Here is an 18206-nt window from a genome sequence, read left to right as displayed (position 1 = left end):
TAAATGCATTTTGCCTCTAAAATTCTTACAGCATCTGCCTCATGACTGAATTTATCTTATTCTCTATGGGGTTTACCCAAAATTAAATTACGTTCAGTAATTGTCAGCTCTCAAGATTCAAGTAAGCTGGCTTATCAGATACACATCACTCTGTATTGTACACAAACACACACTCACTTAGACCTAGTTTCTTACCTTCCTTCTGTCCTAGTCCTATAAATCTCCAGATGCTCACACTGCCAGGTGCAAGACATTTTCATTGGGTAGAAATCCTTTTTCTTTTTCCAATTTTTTCCTAAAGCTTATGAAGAAGTTAATTTTTGTTTCAGAGATTTAATTATTTTACTATTAGAAGAAAATAAATGCCTTCAAATAGTTTACTGTTATTTAAAAAATATTTATAACAAAGTATTTCTAGCTTGGTGATGAACAGGTCAGTGGCAGTAAGTTATTTTGGGATTTTTAAAATTTTAATTATGTATTTTGAATCTGATAAAAATAAATTAACAATGCTAATATAGCAAAGTGATCATCTTTTCTTCTCTCTGAAGGCACATTTCTCTGGTGACCATTATCTCCTTTATTCAAGCCTATGTACTCAATTTTTCATAACCAAACTATTCCAACGTTCATATTAGCACTAAATCTAAAAATATTTTTGGAGGGGTAGCACTGATATCAAAGGACATTTTTATGGTCATTGACCTAACACTAAGGACGGTGAATTTTTAGGAATAGTCATACTTTGTTCATACATCCAGTGAATATTTAAATGTACTTACTGGATTAGCTACGGGGAAGGATTCAAAGAAAACTCATGTTTTCAACCCTTAATAAGCTTAAAATCTAATAAAGATGTTAAACACAGCAAAAGGAAAAAAACAGCAGGAATCAAGCTCAAATCTGTGAGCGTATTTCTAACCTCAAAAATCCTAGGCCAACCCCAAAATAAGGTAGTCCAGGGAAAAAGGCAAATCAGTGAGGCTTACTCTAATTCCTGATTCTACTCTTCACTTCCCCAGGTTCTTTCTGAGCTATTAGAGAACAGAGAAGACGTCATACAGATCCGTGCAAACCCAAAGGATTATGCAATTCCCTCCAGAGAATGAATGAGAGCTAGCGCTGAACCCGCTTTCTGCCACAAATCGATCAATACGAAGTCACCGTGTTCTGGAGAGCCTTTGAAGACCATCTGAACTATTAGAATTTTTTTTAAAAGGTAACATTTTATGACCTAGGGTATTGGAGGAGTGAGGGAATGCATCTATGCAGATAAAACAGACACAGAAAACTGTCTTCCCCAGTTAATGATATCATGTCATTCACAAAAAAGATAACTGGAAGAAAATGAACAGAAAATGACCAAAAAAAAAAAAGGACTATTTTCAATAAATGTCAGAGAGTAAAAACACAGAATGTGAAAGTATGTAGGTAGAAACACTCTTAGTTACTGTGCTACATGTTCTGGATAACCAAATCTGAATGATGAAAGGCTATGACATTGCCTCAATGTACTCATCAGAAATTCCGGACGCCTATGTCTTATTTTGGCGTTACATTCATGCATTTTTCTTTTGTTGTTCCCTCTCGCACATATTTCTTTAAATGATAGTGATGATGTTACATATGTAACTTGCCCAAGTGAGAAATAAAAGAAACAGAACCAAAGAACATGGTTGACAGTTACCTTGAATATATGAAACAAAACTTTTACCTTCTAGCAAAGCATGATTTCCTCCAATACAGTTCCCTTTTTTTAAGATTAAACTCAGGTTTTCCACTATAACCATATACACAGACGAATCCATTTATGACAAAGAGGTGTCCAACTCCATCCTAGGATCTTCGACAGTGCTAACTGGGTAATTACTTTGAAAATACTATTACAAATATTTTTTAAATAGTGGATAATAACAACTTTTACATTTTGGCTTAAAATCAAAACAAGGATGTAAGAAGAAAAGAGTAGGTAATTTATCACAAATTGTGACAAGTACAAAATCACTAATACTTTTTAAATGCGGCTACAAGAGCATGTATAAACTAGGAAAACAGAATATTTAAGCAAAAGCTAAGTATAAAATGTCTTTAAACATATCTTAATATTAAAAGGGAGAGATATTTTCATGCATAAATTTTTTCAGTAGTACCCAATAGTCAAGGCAGAAAGAAACAGTTATAGTTCCATTATGCAAATCTGCATTTTTCTGGGTTGGCAAAAGGCACAAATTGAAGAACCCACTGGAAAGAACGTTTGGAAGACTAGAATGGCTATAGGTTAAAATAATTTCCTGTTCTATTTTCCGTAACTAACACTTGATTCTTACTTTGACTTTACATGAATAAAGTTTCTGGCTCTTGTGATCGTTCTTGTGTGTACTTTTTAATGATAGTGATGACGTTACATATGTAACTTGCCTGAGTGAGAAATGAAAGGAACAGAACCAAAAGGATCTTCTGGAGGATGCTCATGTGGAGCAGAAAGTGGCTCTACATTCTTATCTGAGGGTGCTCTCTCCTCGAGCCTATCTGCAAAAATAAGACGAAACAAAACAAAAAGTAAAATAAAAACAAAAGGATCTTTAAATTAAAAAAAAGTGTCATACAGTTAAATAAAAGTGAAAATTAAACAAAGCAATAGCCTTCTTGAAAAATTTTAGATTCAAAGTTCATTTGTTTAAGTATTAGGGGGTGGTCCTGAGTTTAATGCATATTTGATGCTACGAAGCCGAGTTTAACAATATAATCACAGTGCTAGATTTCACTAAATACAATTAACCTAATAAATGACTTGCTTTGGTTTACTTAAATACCAGTTGTCTTTCAGTTGTAACATATTGGATCTGAAGTTAAACCCAGATTACTAAACAGAGACGTATTTGGCAGACTTTCTCCAAAAATACATACGGAAAAAATATTGCAAATGGTCACTCATTCATAAAATAAGTAAATCTTATTTCTCAATAGCAATAAAAAGTAACTCATTACACATTACTTCATTATATGTCACTGTTCATTTCTCATATTATTTTGTTAAACCATTCTCACACATGCAGATACAAAGATGGAGATGTTTCTCTACTAAATTAAAAGCCTTAACAACAGAATTCATTCTTTCACTCAGCAAATGGTAGAGCATCTAGTATGTGCCAGTCACTCTTCTAGGCAACAGCCATGCAACGTCAAACAAAAAGAGGACTCCTGCCCTCGTGGAGTTTATATGCTGGCATGGAAAAACAACCGATAAGCAACGAACGTAATGAGAAATATGGACAGTATGTTTAAAAAGAAAAAAGCTAGAAAGAAAAATGTAGACAACCTAAAAGCAACTAAGGGAGTGGGCACAGGCTGCAGTAACAGAGTGGTTCTAATAGGTACCAGGTGAGAAAAGACCCCAAGGAGGCGGGAGTAGATGACCCCTGGGGAAGATCACGCCAGGCAGAGGAAGAGCTAAAGCAAAGGCTGGCAGCAGCGCCGGGTCTGCTGTGTCTGAAGTAGAGTTACTGAAGTACCTTAATTCCCTGGTAGTGAGTACTTTCCCCTGTTCTTAATCTCTGCACACTTCAGGCACTTTATCAGTTGAGAACTTCCAGATTTTATAAGATGTCTATCTATCCTCTGATTCTTAGTAATCAAACATACAATTAGGGGCCCAATCTGCCCTTACAGATATTTTAAACATTCCCAGGACTATACTTCTCATATTTAAGGAATTATATGGGTAAATTATGCTGGTTTCATTTGAGTTCTAACGGATTACAAGATGGGAAGGGAGAATCCAAACAGAATTCTCTAAAAAATGACTTATAAGCACAGAGTGAAGCAAAAGCCCCCAGTGAAAGCAGCAATCTCTTAGAACAGTGCTTCTCAAATTTAACGTGCATTCTAACCACTCAGGGATTTGTTAAAATGCAGAGTCAGACTGGATGGTGCTGGAACAGATGTTGAGATTCTGCACTTCAACAGGCTCCCAGATGATGTGACATTGCTGGTCCAGGGAGCACATTCGTGAGTAGGCCACAGCCTAGAGTCTACAATATCCTGAAAATACTTCATTCTTGCTATGGACAACCGATTCTTTAAACACCATCACTACACAATTATCCGCTTGTATGGCTAAAACTAATTCTGCAACGTCCACGTGAAACTTTGGGTTGTCTAAAATTTTAACTTAAAATTTTGTTGAAGCACTAACTAATATCTTAAGGCAACTCGTCTGATAACTGATTTATTCACAAATGAAACTTCCAAAACTTAAGAGGCTCTTTTTAAATCCAATAGAGAAATGGATAACAATGAAAATTTACTTTAGGTGTTCTTTTTCAAGATACTAACTGTATATTTAATTCAGGAAATCAGTAACAAATGGTGATTGTACTATGAAAAAATGCTTCTTTCATATTTTGTTGTCCGACTCGCATTGAGAAGAACTTAGTTTCATAGCGCTTTTCTGAAAAAAATAAGGTTGGAGAACACTTTATATAACCAAGGGTCTTTAATTTATTGTGGTGGGAAGCCACAACCTGACCTTAAGGAGAGGCCTAAGATTCACTGAGTCACAGAGGATGCCTGTGGGTTACCAATTTTATTGGGCTCTGGGTACCTTTATAGAGCAACTGTAAAACCAGGGTTTATTCCTTGTATCAGAGACCTCCTGGACTGCCCCCTATCCTTCCTCCATCTCCCAAATTCTGGTGTACAAAAGAGTGAGGACAAAGCAAAAAGACACTGGCGATGGACAAATGGGAGAGACTACCTCAGAGTGAAAGCCACAGCCTATCAATGCCCAAGATCCTTCATTCTTGAATATTGAGACCGAGTATATAAGGATACATATATTTATATATAAGTATATAGGTATTTAGGTCTAAATTAGGACCAGATTCCCTTCCTAAACCATCTGCATCATAATTGCCAGGATTCCTGTATAAAATGAAGTTACCTGGGCCCTATAACTGACCTAATGAATCAGATGATCTGAGTAGGATCTTAGAAATCTACATATTAACATACTCTCCAGGTTTATAAATCACTTGTTCCCAATTGTTCCCAGCAGATAAAAATGCTAAGTTACCACTAAGGTTCTTTGAATCCTCATGCTGTGGTGTATTATCTCCATCCATCTATGATAAAGTCATGGCAAATGTATAAAAAGCATCATGTCATTATGACAAGAGTACAAACACTATCTTGTAGGGGTAAACAAGTATTTTTTTATATGGGATCCCCATAATTAAAAATAGGAAGATAGTGTTCTATACAAAGTTCATTTATCCAATTATTTCAAAACAGGAATCAGAATAAACTCACTATAAAATGAATCATGTTCTCATTGTTCCACAAAACAGAGCACCAATTTTCCCATGGAGGATTTTTTAAAAATCATTTAGATTTCTAAAGTTCACATGATAATCTGGGTCCCAGGGCACAAAATTAAAAAAATAAAAATACACATTAATTTTTTAAATTATCAATTACCTATAAATAAAAACTAACAAAGTGGCAGAGTTATTTTTCAAATACAGAGTTACTCCTAAGATGTATCTAAGTTCCATTTTCAAAGAATAGGTTTTCATTAGAGCAAAACCTGAGCCTGTTTTGTCCAACGTATGAAACTTACCTCTTCCTGCCTCCCTAAAAGAGTTGTGTGGTGAATAAAGACAGTATCTTTTCAAGAATTTTAATTGACAAAGATGGCAAAAATATAGGATTTAAAATCCTTGAATCAAAGGGTATTTCATAATATCATCAGACGATTAATATACTGTAAAAAGTTAATTCAGCAGCTTAAACGGATAAAGGCTTGAATAGCCAAACGGTTAATGAATAAGACTAAAAAGTACAGTATTCACCTGATACTTCTAATACTGTTCTAAAATACCTGAAAAGTTCTGTTATTCTGCACTAAAGGAACAATGATAGGTCTGAATTAGCTTGAAATGGTGATAGTTCATGTTTTACAACAAACTAATTATATATACAGAAGTTTGTATCTATTTCACACTGTGGCTTCAGAGGAAAAAAACCAACACATTCAGTAGAATTTGCAAAGCAGCCACAGTCTTCAATTTCTTCTACTCTTCCCCTTAGTTATTCTGATGCAAATGTAAACAGAAACAATAAATCCATTAACAAGAAAATAATATTCCATTAAGTATTACTTTTAATTAATATTAAGAGCTACACAACTATTTGAATAAATGCAAGTTAAAAAGATTTCCCACAGCAAACACCTGTATTCTAATTAGTGTTTAATGTATTAAATATTATGACAATTAGATTTCTAAAGTTTACATACTAATCTGGATATTCTGATACAAAAGACCATGAAAAATACAAACTTAAACTTAAAATATATATATATATTTTATATATTATATATATATATATTATATATAAAATTGAGACTAGCTTTATTAACAATGCTTAATTTCAATTTAATGTTTTGGTCTTAAATAGGAACAGGTAAAAAATTCTGAACCATAAATAATATTCAGTTACACTGAAAGCCAAAACAAGAAGAATCAGGTTTATATTTTACATGTTAAATCCCTTTGCCAGCTGGATTCAACCGTTTTCTTAAAGATCACTAAGAAACAGTTTTTGTTACCAACTACCACTATTTTGGAATTTTAGTATCTCAAAATATAATTTTTAAATTACCTTCTGAATAATACAACAAGTAAACAGCATCCTAGACAGCATTTCTTTTTTCTTTAAATAAATAACCATGTCCCAGTGGCACTGTTTCATGCAGAACAATCATTACATGGCAATGGCTACATTTTTAAGAACCATACATAAAGGTACTCAGTTTCTCACTGGAAAGCTTTCATAAGCAAAATGTAAGTTATCTTCAAAAGGACTTTAGAAAATTGTTGATAAATATCTGTGCTAAGGAAAAAGATGAATTTGATATTTCAAACACATCAATAATTTACTCATTGGTTTTGGAAAAAGTTGACAGGGACAGAGGAGCCAACCAGTAAAGACCAGCAATCAATTTTCATGACACCGATAGTCCTACTGCACCTCAAGGTTCTGGAAGAGGTCTTTTGCCCATTCCTGTAATTTAAACCCTATCAAGTAGATCAAATATTAGATACCTTATTGCCTGTGAGTGAAAGAGGTGCTAAAGATGACTATTACAATTCAGCCAGATTTGGGAGAAAATCCTTCTAAACTATATTCTATACATTATTGATTCCTTTAGAAACTTCATTAAAGACAGTTCACCTCTTTGAACCCCATTATTATGACTATCAATGATTAAGAGAAAAACAGGCATTTTTCCATCTCCTTCCATGCTGTCATATGTCACTTCCACTATTGATGTGTTTGCCCACAAAGCCCCTTCTATTTGGTTTTTTAATTGCCAGCTGAGAAACTTGATAATTTAGATATAATCTTAAAATGCTGGTTATCAGGCAATAAATTCAGAAGTCAACACCCAAAGGCTTACACAGAAGGTGAGAAAAGCAGAAGTGGCCTTTATGAAATGTCCAGACTCTTTAAAGATACGATTTTATTTAATTTTCTTGACAAGCCTATGAGGTAAGTATCATTATACCCAGTTTATAAGTGAGTTAATGAGACAGCAGTTAGTGACTTTAGGGAGATTAAACCTAGTTAAATGACATGGCCAGGTATCAGAATTCATGTTTTCTTATACTATGTACCCATTTAAGTACATCAGCCTAGTGACAGTGATTTCAGTAGCTCAGGGGCCATCTGGGCAGTTTTCCAAATGGCTAAGTTGCTCCAAGTCTAACCTTCAGATAAGGTTCCTCCTACACTTTCATTTGGAACTTATTATCTTTCCATAATTAATACTGCAATGAAGCCTGAACTTTCTTTGGCATACGCATGTGTGTACAAATACATACACAAATTACACATGTAATCTGACCTTGAAGTTTGAAAGCAAATAGCTGGTTAAGAGTTCTGCATGCTAAACCCAATTTTTATGAAGTTAGGTGTACATGCCACTCTTGCCAATGCACAGTAACTAACATTTGGGTATCACTACAAATTCTACGGAGCTTACAATAACATTTTTATAAGGTACAAGATAATGTGACTACTATACCCATACCATAATAGATTTTTTTTTTTTAAGGTGGAAGGAGGAACTTTTTACCTAAGGAGTAGAAAATTCTGATTTAGCAAACCTTTAGTTACCATCCTGGTCAAGACACATTAAAATGAATATTTTATTTTTACCTTTTGCTTTAAAATTAATCCCATAAATTATAATAATTGGTTATTTCCTGTATCTCCCTGCCATCTTCCCAATATAAAGAGATTCCTTATTTCCTTTTTTAAAACCTTGCTTTTGGGAGCACTCAATATAAATTGTAGGAAAAATGCCGAACAAAAAAAGTTGTGGTTTAAAAAAAAATTTTTTAATAAAAAAAAAGTAAGATTGGTTTTATCAAAGTTAACAAACCTTTATTAAAGGCTCAGAACTCGTTTTTATATCTGTACTTCATCATCAATTTAATGTTCTTCAATATCATATAACCAATATGTAAAATACAAATTTAAATTCCAAACAACTACCCTTACATGAATTCAGGGCATTTATAAACTTTACATAAAATATATACCAATTTGGAACAAAGCATTTCATCTAATAAACATTCTCATAAGGCCAGTTCCCCAAAACAAAACAGAAACTAGGAACTATACCTAGGGACCATTAAGACCTCCTTTTCACACGCAAAATGGGAAAACACATTTGGCACCCATGCACACACACATATACACACAAGTCTCAGAAACCTGACAATTACCTCCATACTCCAGGAGTGAGCTTTTTGCTCCTGTTTTGCAACTTCCTCAAAACACTCCACACATTCATTCTCCAAAAAAAAAAACTTTTCTAAAACATGTACGGTGAGGCTTGACATATATATTAGGCAGTTTAAGAAAAGGCAATGATTTCAAGTAAAAACATTGAGATATCTGATTTAAAACGGAAAAGAATTTATTTCACTTTTGCCATACCGGACAACAAAGCAGCCCTTTTATGTCACCGCTCGTTAAAAGGGCATTACAAGACATTAACATAATGCAGCAGCCCATGTTTTCTTTCAGGCACTTTCAAAGGGCATCTCAGACCCACAGTATCTTCTATTGGGTGTGCAAGGAAACAGAGCTGCAAAATGATTAGTAAGGCAAGATACTAAAGTCTCCCTTTTTATTTGAACATTGTTATCCACGTTTTGGAGATATTCTGAATTAACATTCAAAGATACGCAGTATTTAAGTGTTAGGAATCAGCATATTATCAGCAATCTTGGGTTTAACAGCTACTATCAAGCAATTGATTTCTAATGCACACAACATAGTTCGCTAGTATATGTAAAAGAAGATGGCCTGAATTTTGCCCTCAAATGCACAAAAAGAATTTTCTATTTACCACCCCAAAACAGTCTTTGGCCTTGCTGAATAATTATAGAGCTGTTATTTTACTGCGAAGCAAAATAAGCCTTCAAGTGTCCCTTACTTGATCTTAGAAGGTCAAATTCTCTGTCCAACAGTTCCTCTTCTGTTAACTTGGAGAAGTTATCCTCTCCAAATGGATTCCACCCTGACATATCAGGTGGGTTACTGATGTTCTTCTGATTTGTAATATTTGCAACTGCCTCTTTATCAGCAACTGACCTACAGTAATAATTAAGAGAGGAAAAAGGAGAAAAAAGTTAGAATTGAAGTTTTAAAGTGTCCTGGTTCATACTTTATAGATATTTGGAAAAGCAGATCATTTTATCATGATGGAGGTGGCAGATAAGGGCATGGATTGGGAGGAAGACCAGCTGGGATTTGCATCACCTCCATAAAGGTCACTAGCTGCGTACCCTGGGCACGCTCCTTAACCTCTCAGGTCTCAACTTCCTCACCTGTAAACAGGAGCAGCAGTGTCTACCTCATAGGGTAACTGAGAAGATTAAATGGTTTAATACACGAAAAACAGAGAACATAAATAAATAAGCACTTAAAAATATTAACTTTTATTATCATAGTGAATAAACCTTAAAGTGAAAACCAGTTGCCATATGAAACAGTATCACCCTAAAATCACGACTGAATAAGGTATTTTATGTCCTGGTCACGCTGAGACACCACAATAATTTTCCATTTGACAAAGGCATCCTCTGTACAGCCACCAACAAAAGGAGAACTGCTTGCACTGCTTTATGAATTGCCTAAAACTAGATGAGGGTCACTTTCTATATAATAAGTTATTTATGATGCTTAAAATACCTACATAGTCTGGAGCCTAGGACCACTGGTTCTATTAAAGTATCAAAAGGTCTCTTGACTTTTAAGAGAAGATGAGAGTCTAAAGACTTCTTAATCTAAGAGTTCGTGGGTGCCTCCCCCTCAACTCATCCTGGAAATGCAGCACAGGCACGAGGCAGTGTCACAAATTTGTCACGTTCATTTCATGATTCCGATCCAGACCTTCTAACATTGGTAGCGGAGGGAGAATGTATGCACTTCTAAAGAAGTATCTCAGTTTTTCAAGCCTTGACTCATCCTCTTAAATTCTCCTTCCCCCTTGGGAGCTCACTTCCACTGCCATCACACAGGTCTTTAAAGAGAAGAAAGGGCAAAAGTTGCACACTTAATCTTCTAGCCCAAGCCTCTTCAGTAAAGCTGAGACAAGAACAGAATGTATGAACACTTACTAAAAGCAAGAGGAAAATACATATGATAACTGATCTATTAAGGAAGACTAGATAGTCGTTCTTAATAAATATAACTTAGATATCTTAATAATAAATATAATTCAGTTTAGCACTCACTCTGGGAATGCATCAGCGGCCAAGGTCTAAGCCTGCCTCCACAAGACAGAACCTCATCTCTAATTCCAAAACTATCTTCAAGGACTTTCAGAGTCCTAAAACACCTCCCTTTCCTGTTCCACCCTCCTATCTCCTGGGATAATTTCATAATTTCACAGAAGCGGAGTAAAATAAGTCCTATACACTTTCACAGATACCCAACCCAATGTTTTCCAAACTGGGGTGTGCAAGCTGATTTTGATGATAACCTGACTCTTTTTAAAGTCACACAGAAATTAGGAAACATACTTATCTAACATATCACACCTGTGGCTTCATGAACAGCATTAACTGAAGATGAGATTAAGTAGGCAGTACTTTGGGAACACACATAAGTTACAGGTATCAGCACCTTGCATACCATGTGTGCCCCAAATCTTTAGATACTCATCTTCCTTCATAACTAATCAGAAGTTCAGGTAGTAGAGAAGCTATGGGACACTGGCATGAATTCTCTCATGCAGGGTTTCTAATTCATGACTTCATTCTCATCAGGAACACAACTCTGCTTCCAGAGGCTGGTCTTCCCAGTACAAAGTATACATAAGTATATATGCTGTGTCAGAGAAGACAGTTTAATATCTTTGCATTTTCCAACTACAAACACGAGATACAATTTTTGATGCTAGTTAACATCAAAAGTAAAAAAAAAAATCAATCATTAATTAATACAACAGCCTCATCAGTATCTTAATATCAAGCAGAATACCCTGTTTTTAATGAAGAATAAAAACTATTCTATTCTTATCCCTAGAGGACTTATTTGTAGGTATGTCTTTTTTTGTTAATTTATTAGATTGCTACTTGTATTTCACAGATTATATTTTAGTGGATTTAATTTGTTTAAAATGTATATTATTTGTTTTAGTGTTATTCACAATAGTGCTATTAATTTATTAAAGAAAAAAGTTACATGAGTAAATCAAAAAAGCACAACTAGAGTAGGCAAATGACAAAGAGTTTGGCAAATACTGCTCTGGGTCTTTAAACGAGCCTTTGGTCTTACGCCCTGCTCTCCACTTACAGACATACTTACTTGTTCTAATTCACGCACGTCAATTTTTGATTTAGGAAAGCACTTCAATAAATCCATTTCTTTTCTCCTATCCTCCTTCCCCTCCAATCCTTTCTCTCACTCTTTCAATCCCTGCACCTCTTTTCTTTCACACACCGACACATATACACACACCGACACACACACACACACACACGGGCTGGGAGATATACTATAGCAAACTGCAAACTCCAACCACTCTTGACATGCTCAGTGACCACCACACTACTGATGTCACTGTTTCGCACACCCAACCCAGCCAAAGCTTGTAGACACCAGCTAACATTTCATATCCTCAAAAAGTGTTATGTGAGAATTTCTTTAGTGTTCTAGTGACCAAAGTTCTAACAGCTACTCCCTCCTATGTATTTAAAACTATCAGGATGTATTCATGAGGGTCAAAAGATTCTTAATTACAAAACCCTGAAGCATACCTCATAAAAAAGCTAAGTTTGAACACAGTTGTATCACAGTTGTTTAACTTCTTGTGATGTTTTCAATATGAACTATCAATGAAAAGTTAACTCCACTAACTACGGTACATAAATAACCAAAATGCACTATGGCTGTGGTAACAATAAGCCTGCCGTATCATATCATCTTTAGAAAGAACCAAATGACTCATTACAACTTTTTGCACCTGTTTAAATTAAACCAAATTAGGCAATCTCTATGAGTATAAATACTATCAAATTAATTAAAAATAACATATAAGTAGAAAAAGTTAAATTAGCTTGTCTACATGGGTTTTTTTTTTAACTACTAAAGTAGTTCATTAGAGTTTTGCTTCTATTGAAATGATAAAGAAACGTCTTAACATATGAGCTAATAGTTTTCTTAGCCTTAAACGCTGCTGGGTGTTGCTAAGCCTTATCTGCACATAGCAGAATTAACTGATGAAAATGGAAAGGGTGAAAGAGATGCACAGGGACCAGCAGAGAGCACCCGTAAGAGAAGGGGAACTCTCAGAAGGATGGACTCTAAGCCAGCTCAGGAGCCACTTAGTGACTGCACTCCACGGGAACACCCACTTTCACAATAATCTCCTTTGCATTCACTGGAAAAACACTTGCCTGTTGGCACCATAAGAGGAGTCCATTATGGTTCCAACCTGAGCTGGAAGCGATGAAGTGTAGGCCACTAAGGCTGGTGGGAACTCTTGAGGGGAGGTAAGGTATTCCGGCGATGCCTGTTGAGACGACTGATGTTGGGCTAGCATTTGCTGCTGTAAGAAAGCCTGCTGATACTGCTGCATCTGAAACAGAAAATGCTGTTATACAAAACAACACTCAAGGTCACTGAAGCTGAATGAGCAGCTTACTACCAGAACACTATAGCAAGGTGGAATAAATCTATTTAAGAAGTTGTTCAGGTGGACTTATTGTCATGATCATTTTGTGATACACACAAATATCACATTATTACTTCATATACCTGAAACTAACATAATGTTATGTCAATTATACCTCAATTAAAAAAAAAAGAAGCAGCTGCACAGTTAGGCTCACCTGGCAGAATTCAAAAATTCTCCTTTAAATAATTTAAGGAAAAAACAATAGAGTAGCTTAAAGTCACTTGGTATGGTGGTTGCTGTAAAGAAAGGTCAAACTATTCTTGGAAGCAAATGCAATTTTCCTTGGGATTCTTTCCTCTTTTTTTTTTTAAATTCAACAGACATTTGCCAAATGAAAAAGATATATGGCAAAAGATCCTGGGTAATCAATAATTTCCCTATACTATAAGAGAAAAATACTGTTAGTTATGATGTTCCAAATCCAGGTGTGAGATATAGATACAGATATAGATAGTTCAGGTCAGTTTAAGCTGTGTGAGAATACATGGCTGGCTTTGTTACAATACATGTTAATTAACTAACTTGAGTTGATTTTGAATTATTAAGTAATGAAAAATGCCATTCACACTGTGAATTCCAATACTAGAATGTATACTCAGAGAGACATCCCTAGAAATTATATAGCACCTACCATTGTAGGATACTGTGATGCGGAAGGCTGTGGCTGATACACCGAATGCGTTAAAAACTGTTGCTGAAGTATCTGCTGCTGTTGCATTGCGTGTTGATACTGTGATTAGAAAAACAAGTTCATCAACTTTATTCATGCTTTTTTTGTGCCACAGTCTTTCTTTTTTAAAGTGCTGATCTTACTGTAACCAACGACTTGGGTACCCAATAGTCCAGACACTGATATGAAATAGCTATAGTTAGTAAGCAACTATAACTTAAATCTGCTTATTGGAACTGGTTTCCAAATTATCAATGAAACATAACAGACTCAACTAAAACCATTTCCAGCACAGTCTAAGGATGTTTGGAAGAAACCTAAACCTAAACACATTCACCAGCTGATGAAGACCCCTGAGTCCAGAAATCCCCACTCTCCCCTGCCTCCCCTTCATTGACATCTTCTGGCCATCCAATGGCACCCCTACATAACCACCCTTGACTCTGGGTCTCTCAGTCAAGACTAGAGGATGGGTACCCCATGAGAAGTGTCATGCATATAACTGGTTCAAAAATATTTTAGGAAATGATGAAGGACAATGATGACAGTTATTAAATTTAAAATAGTTTAGTGAAACTAGATATGTGCAGGGTCTGATGAGGTAAAGGACAGAACAGAACTTGAGGTCATTTTTTCCTACTTCCAATTCTAAATGCCACCTCTATACACACACACACACACACACACACACACACACACACACACACACCCTAACACAGGCAAAAAAAGAAAAACAAACAAAAAATCCAAGACAATGTTACTTTTGAAAGCCTAGTATCACCTTCCAACAGTAACATTATTAGTCTGTATATCTGAACTCAAAATGTAACCTGAAAAAGATAATATCCATCATAAAACGCAGTACTTATTCAAGAGGCCAAATGACTGATGAACAGTCTTTGCTTCATAAATCCATGATGCAACCTATTTCAGCACAGTATTCTTAAGTATCTCACAGAATGCAAATAAAATACATCTTTAATAATCAGGAAATTGAGCAAAACGCTTACTTCAATCTAGAGTCCAAGGTACCCACGGTACAAAAGGGAATTTACTGATCGTCAAGAGCCCCGTGAATGTCACCACACAACTTCCATGCCCGAAGTAGCAGAAGAGTTACCTGCTGCACGTACGCATCCTGAAGCTGCTGCTGCTGCAGGTGAGGGCGGCGGTGCTGCACGTGAAGCTGCTGCAGCCTCCAGTCTCCCTGCTGCAGCTGCTGCAGGACCCGATGCTGCTGCGGGGGCTGCTGCGGGGGCGCCTGGCCCAGTAAAGTCTCAGGGCCGCTGCCAGGTCTCAGCGCTCCTAAAAGGGGTTTCCCCAAACTGTCATTAACGTGCTCGCAATTTCAGTAAAACGGCTCGACTTCAAAACACTCATTTAGATCATCATTAACCAAGGCATTCCTACATTCATTTTATAGAAACTTCCATGTGCATATGGTCTAAAGGGATTATTTACTAAAAGTACCCATGAAAGCTAACTTTGTCAGCAACAACTCGTGAACAAGTTCACATCTTAGAAACACGTCCTCTTTCATCCTTCATCTCATGAACGCACCGGCCAAGTCAGTTTGAAACGCTCCAGACTTCTCACCTGTACCATGCACATTATGAGTCTGTGTCTTTGCTGACATGACTCCCTGCCACTTTCCACCCACTGCAATTCTTATCCTTTGGAGCTCGCAACTCTCTTCCTTGTTCTTCATCTAACGCTTCCGCTAAGTTTATAACGTTTCATTCTGCCTCACACACATTCATTGTTTAAATGGCTATTTCCTAACCAGGGCCCCTGAGGGGTAAGGTAAAGACTTATTTACCGGTTAGCCCTCCAAAGAACTTTTTATATAACAGATATTTAATAAATGCTACTGTCGTGAATCTACTAACACCGTCTCCTAAAAGGGTATTTATGTCTAAGCTTTGTAAATCTTATCCTAGGGAAATTCTATGAATAAACTTTTGAAATAAACAGAAAAGGATGAGACAGACAACATCAAAAAGAGGAAATGCAATCTACTGTAATTTCTGTATTCTCTTTCAACAAGTCACTGTAAATTGAAATATGAGTACCTAGTCCTAAGGGGCGAAAAGGAAGGAGAGCGCAAGGAGGGAGAGAAAGATTCTTTCTTATCAGTGTTAATGTCTTCAACACTCCACAGGCCTTAAACCAACACCTGTATGAAAATCCTTCTATAACTATTTCTAATTCTTCCAATTATAAGACAAATGTACATTTATTTTAATTATTCTTGAAAATGTTTATAAAAGTACAAGGAAGAAAATTAAAACCATAATTCTGCCACACAGACATAACCACCATTAGCCTTTTAAGCGTCTTTCTTCCCAGTCAGAAGAGTATGAAAAAGTTCATCTCCTCAGCTGTACATTCATCATTCAAGGCCCTGATGTCTAACTGGAGGACACGTGTGGCTGCAGGTGAAGCCCAACACAAGCCAATGGTCTTCATGCAGTGCCTTATAGAACTCGCCTTCGACCCCACGAACTGTGACTTCTCTTTAGTGTTATCGAGCGGAAGAGAGCTCCCTGCTTCCCAAGCCAAGTCCACTGAGCACTAGAGAACTCCCAAACAGCATCACAACAACCCCACATGAAAACAGTGCTTGCAAGAATGTCATCAAGTTCTTATACTGTTATTCCCCGATTTGCAAAGGATGAAACTGAGCCTCACAGAAGTTAAGTGAATTCACAAGTGACGTTAAAGACAAATGATAAACTGGAAGAAAATATATTTGGCAATGGACTAATATTCAGAATACATAAAAATAAAACCTTTGAGGCAATAAAAAATAAAAGTCAAACAATCTCACAGAAAATTACAAAAGACAATTCATAGAAGAAATCAAATGGTCAGTAAACATTAAAGAGTCCTGTTAATAAGGAATATTAAAATAAAACCAAAAATGTTTCCCCTATCAATAGGGAAAATTTTTAAAAACCAATACTGTCAAGTGTTGGCAAGGACAGGAGCAAAAGGACACTCACACTGTGAATGGTGCTGTCACAAAAATTTCTTAAGTCCTCTTTTGATGGCAATTTGGTCATATCAGACAAATTTTAAATGAGTGTACTTTTTATTATCTTCCTCAGAAAAATTCTCTTAGATGGAAATCAAGAGTATGATGATAAAGATGTTTACCACAACACTATTAATAATAGCAAATACTGGAAATTAACTCAATGGTTTTATAAACTATGGGACATTCATACAGTAGAATATTACGTATCTATTAAAAACTACATAGATCTATATGCACTGATATGCAAAGTTCTCTACAGTATATTAAGTTTAAAAAAATCAAGTTGTGGAGAACTATGTATAGTATGAATCCATTTGAGTTTAACCCAACATGAGTTATTTGTATCTATGTATATTCATGCAAGAACATAAAAAATGAATGGGAAGATGTGGACCAAACTGCTGCTAATTTACTCTGGGAATAAAAAGAATGGAAATCTATATTTTTCTGAATACTACTGTATTATATGAGTATTTTTTAGAAATATATTCATGTGTTACTTTTTATATAATATTTAACAGGAAAAGAAATGTTAAGAGATGTACATATAGGGGGGAAAAAGAGTATTTTTTTTTCCAACTGAAGCTGGAAGTATGTAAGAAAGAGAAATGCTGCCCCTGACAACAGGCAAGCCCGACACAGTGAGGTGGTGGTGTTCTTCCGATAAATGCAAACAGTTTTACAGAACACCACCACCAGACAAGGCTACCCTGTGATGGATCAGGATAAGACCACCCCTTAATCAGGTCTCAATGCTGACAAAATCAGGAACACTGTCCAAACCACAAAAATGGCCAAACCTCTCCCAACCCTGGCTAACACGACTGAATGCTGCTTCATTTCCAAATGAGGCTTTTGCTTCCCTCCTTCTAGATAAAATTTAAGATACCTAATGATATTACACCCTGCTTCCACAAAAGTACCTACAGCAAGCCCAAATCCTTTAATAAGAGTTTTCAGACACCATCTTACTGAGACACTCCCACAGATTTCCAGGGTATCAGAGTAATAAACCAAATTTATTCAACTATAAGTGTGTTCCTAGTGGTCTTTGGCTGGAGGATCAAAATACACGACAGATAAGACTAATAGGATCCCCAACTCCAAAAAGTAGAAAACCATCACTGAATGTGTCCTAGGAAACAAAATTCTCCTGGATACCACGAACCTTGCTACTTTCTTTTCATAATAATAATAGTAGATGTTTTCCCACTTTACAGAAGAGAACAGTGAAC

At 35.9% G+C, this 18206-nt stretch overlaps 1 protein-coding gene across 2 annotated transcripts in view; it reads right to left on the bottom strand.

Annotated features, from left to right (window-relative positions):
* The window catches only part of BMP2K (BMP2 inducible kinase), a 119432-nt gene that overhangs the window by 18314 nt on the left and 82912 nt on the right, over positions 1–18206 (bottom strand). Inside the window, exons 11-15 of one of the 2 annotated variants that reach the window (XM_010983316.3) lie at positions 15052–15236; positions 13893–13991; positions 12981–13162; positions 9512–9669; positions 2419–2529 (exon numbers count right to left, since the gene is read on the bottom strand). In XM_010983316.3, the coding sequence (XP_010981618.3) occupies positions 2419–2529; positions 9512–9669; positions 12981–13162; positions 13893–13991; positions 15052–15236 (735 nt within the window). The remainder of the gene's footprint in view (positions 1–2418; positions 2530–9511; positions 9670–12980; positions 13163–13892; positions 13992–15051; positions 15237–18206) is intronic. The other variant, XM_064485663.1, reaches the window with a different exon arrangement.

This window comes from Camelus dromedarius, chromosome 1, assembly GCF_036321535.1.
Source record: "Camelus dromedarius isolate mCamDro1 chromosome 1, mCamDro1.pat, whole genome shotgun sequence".
Classification (NCBI taxonomy): domain Eukaryota; kingdom Metazoa; phylum Chordata; class Mammalia; order Artiodactyla; family Camelidae; genus Camelus; species Camelus dromedarius.
The sequence above is the reverse complement of the archived record's forward strand: the minus strand, read 5'-3'. Positions and strand labels throughout refer to the sequence as shown.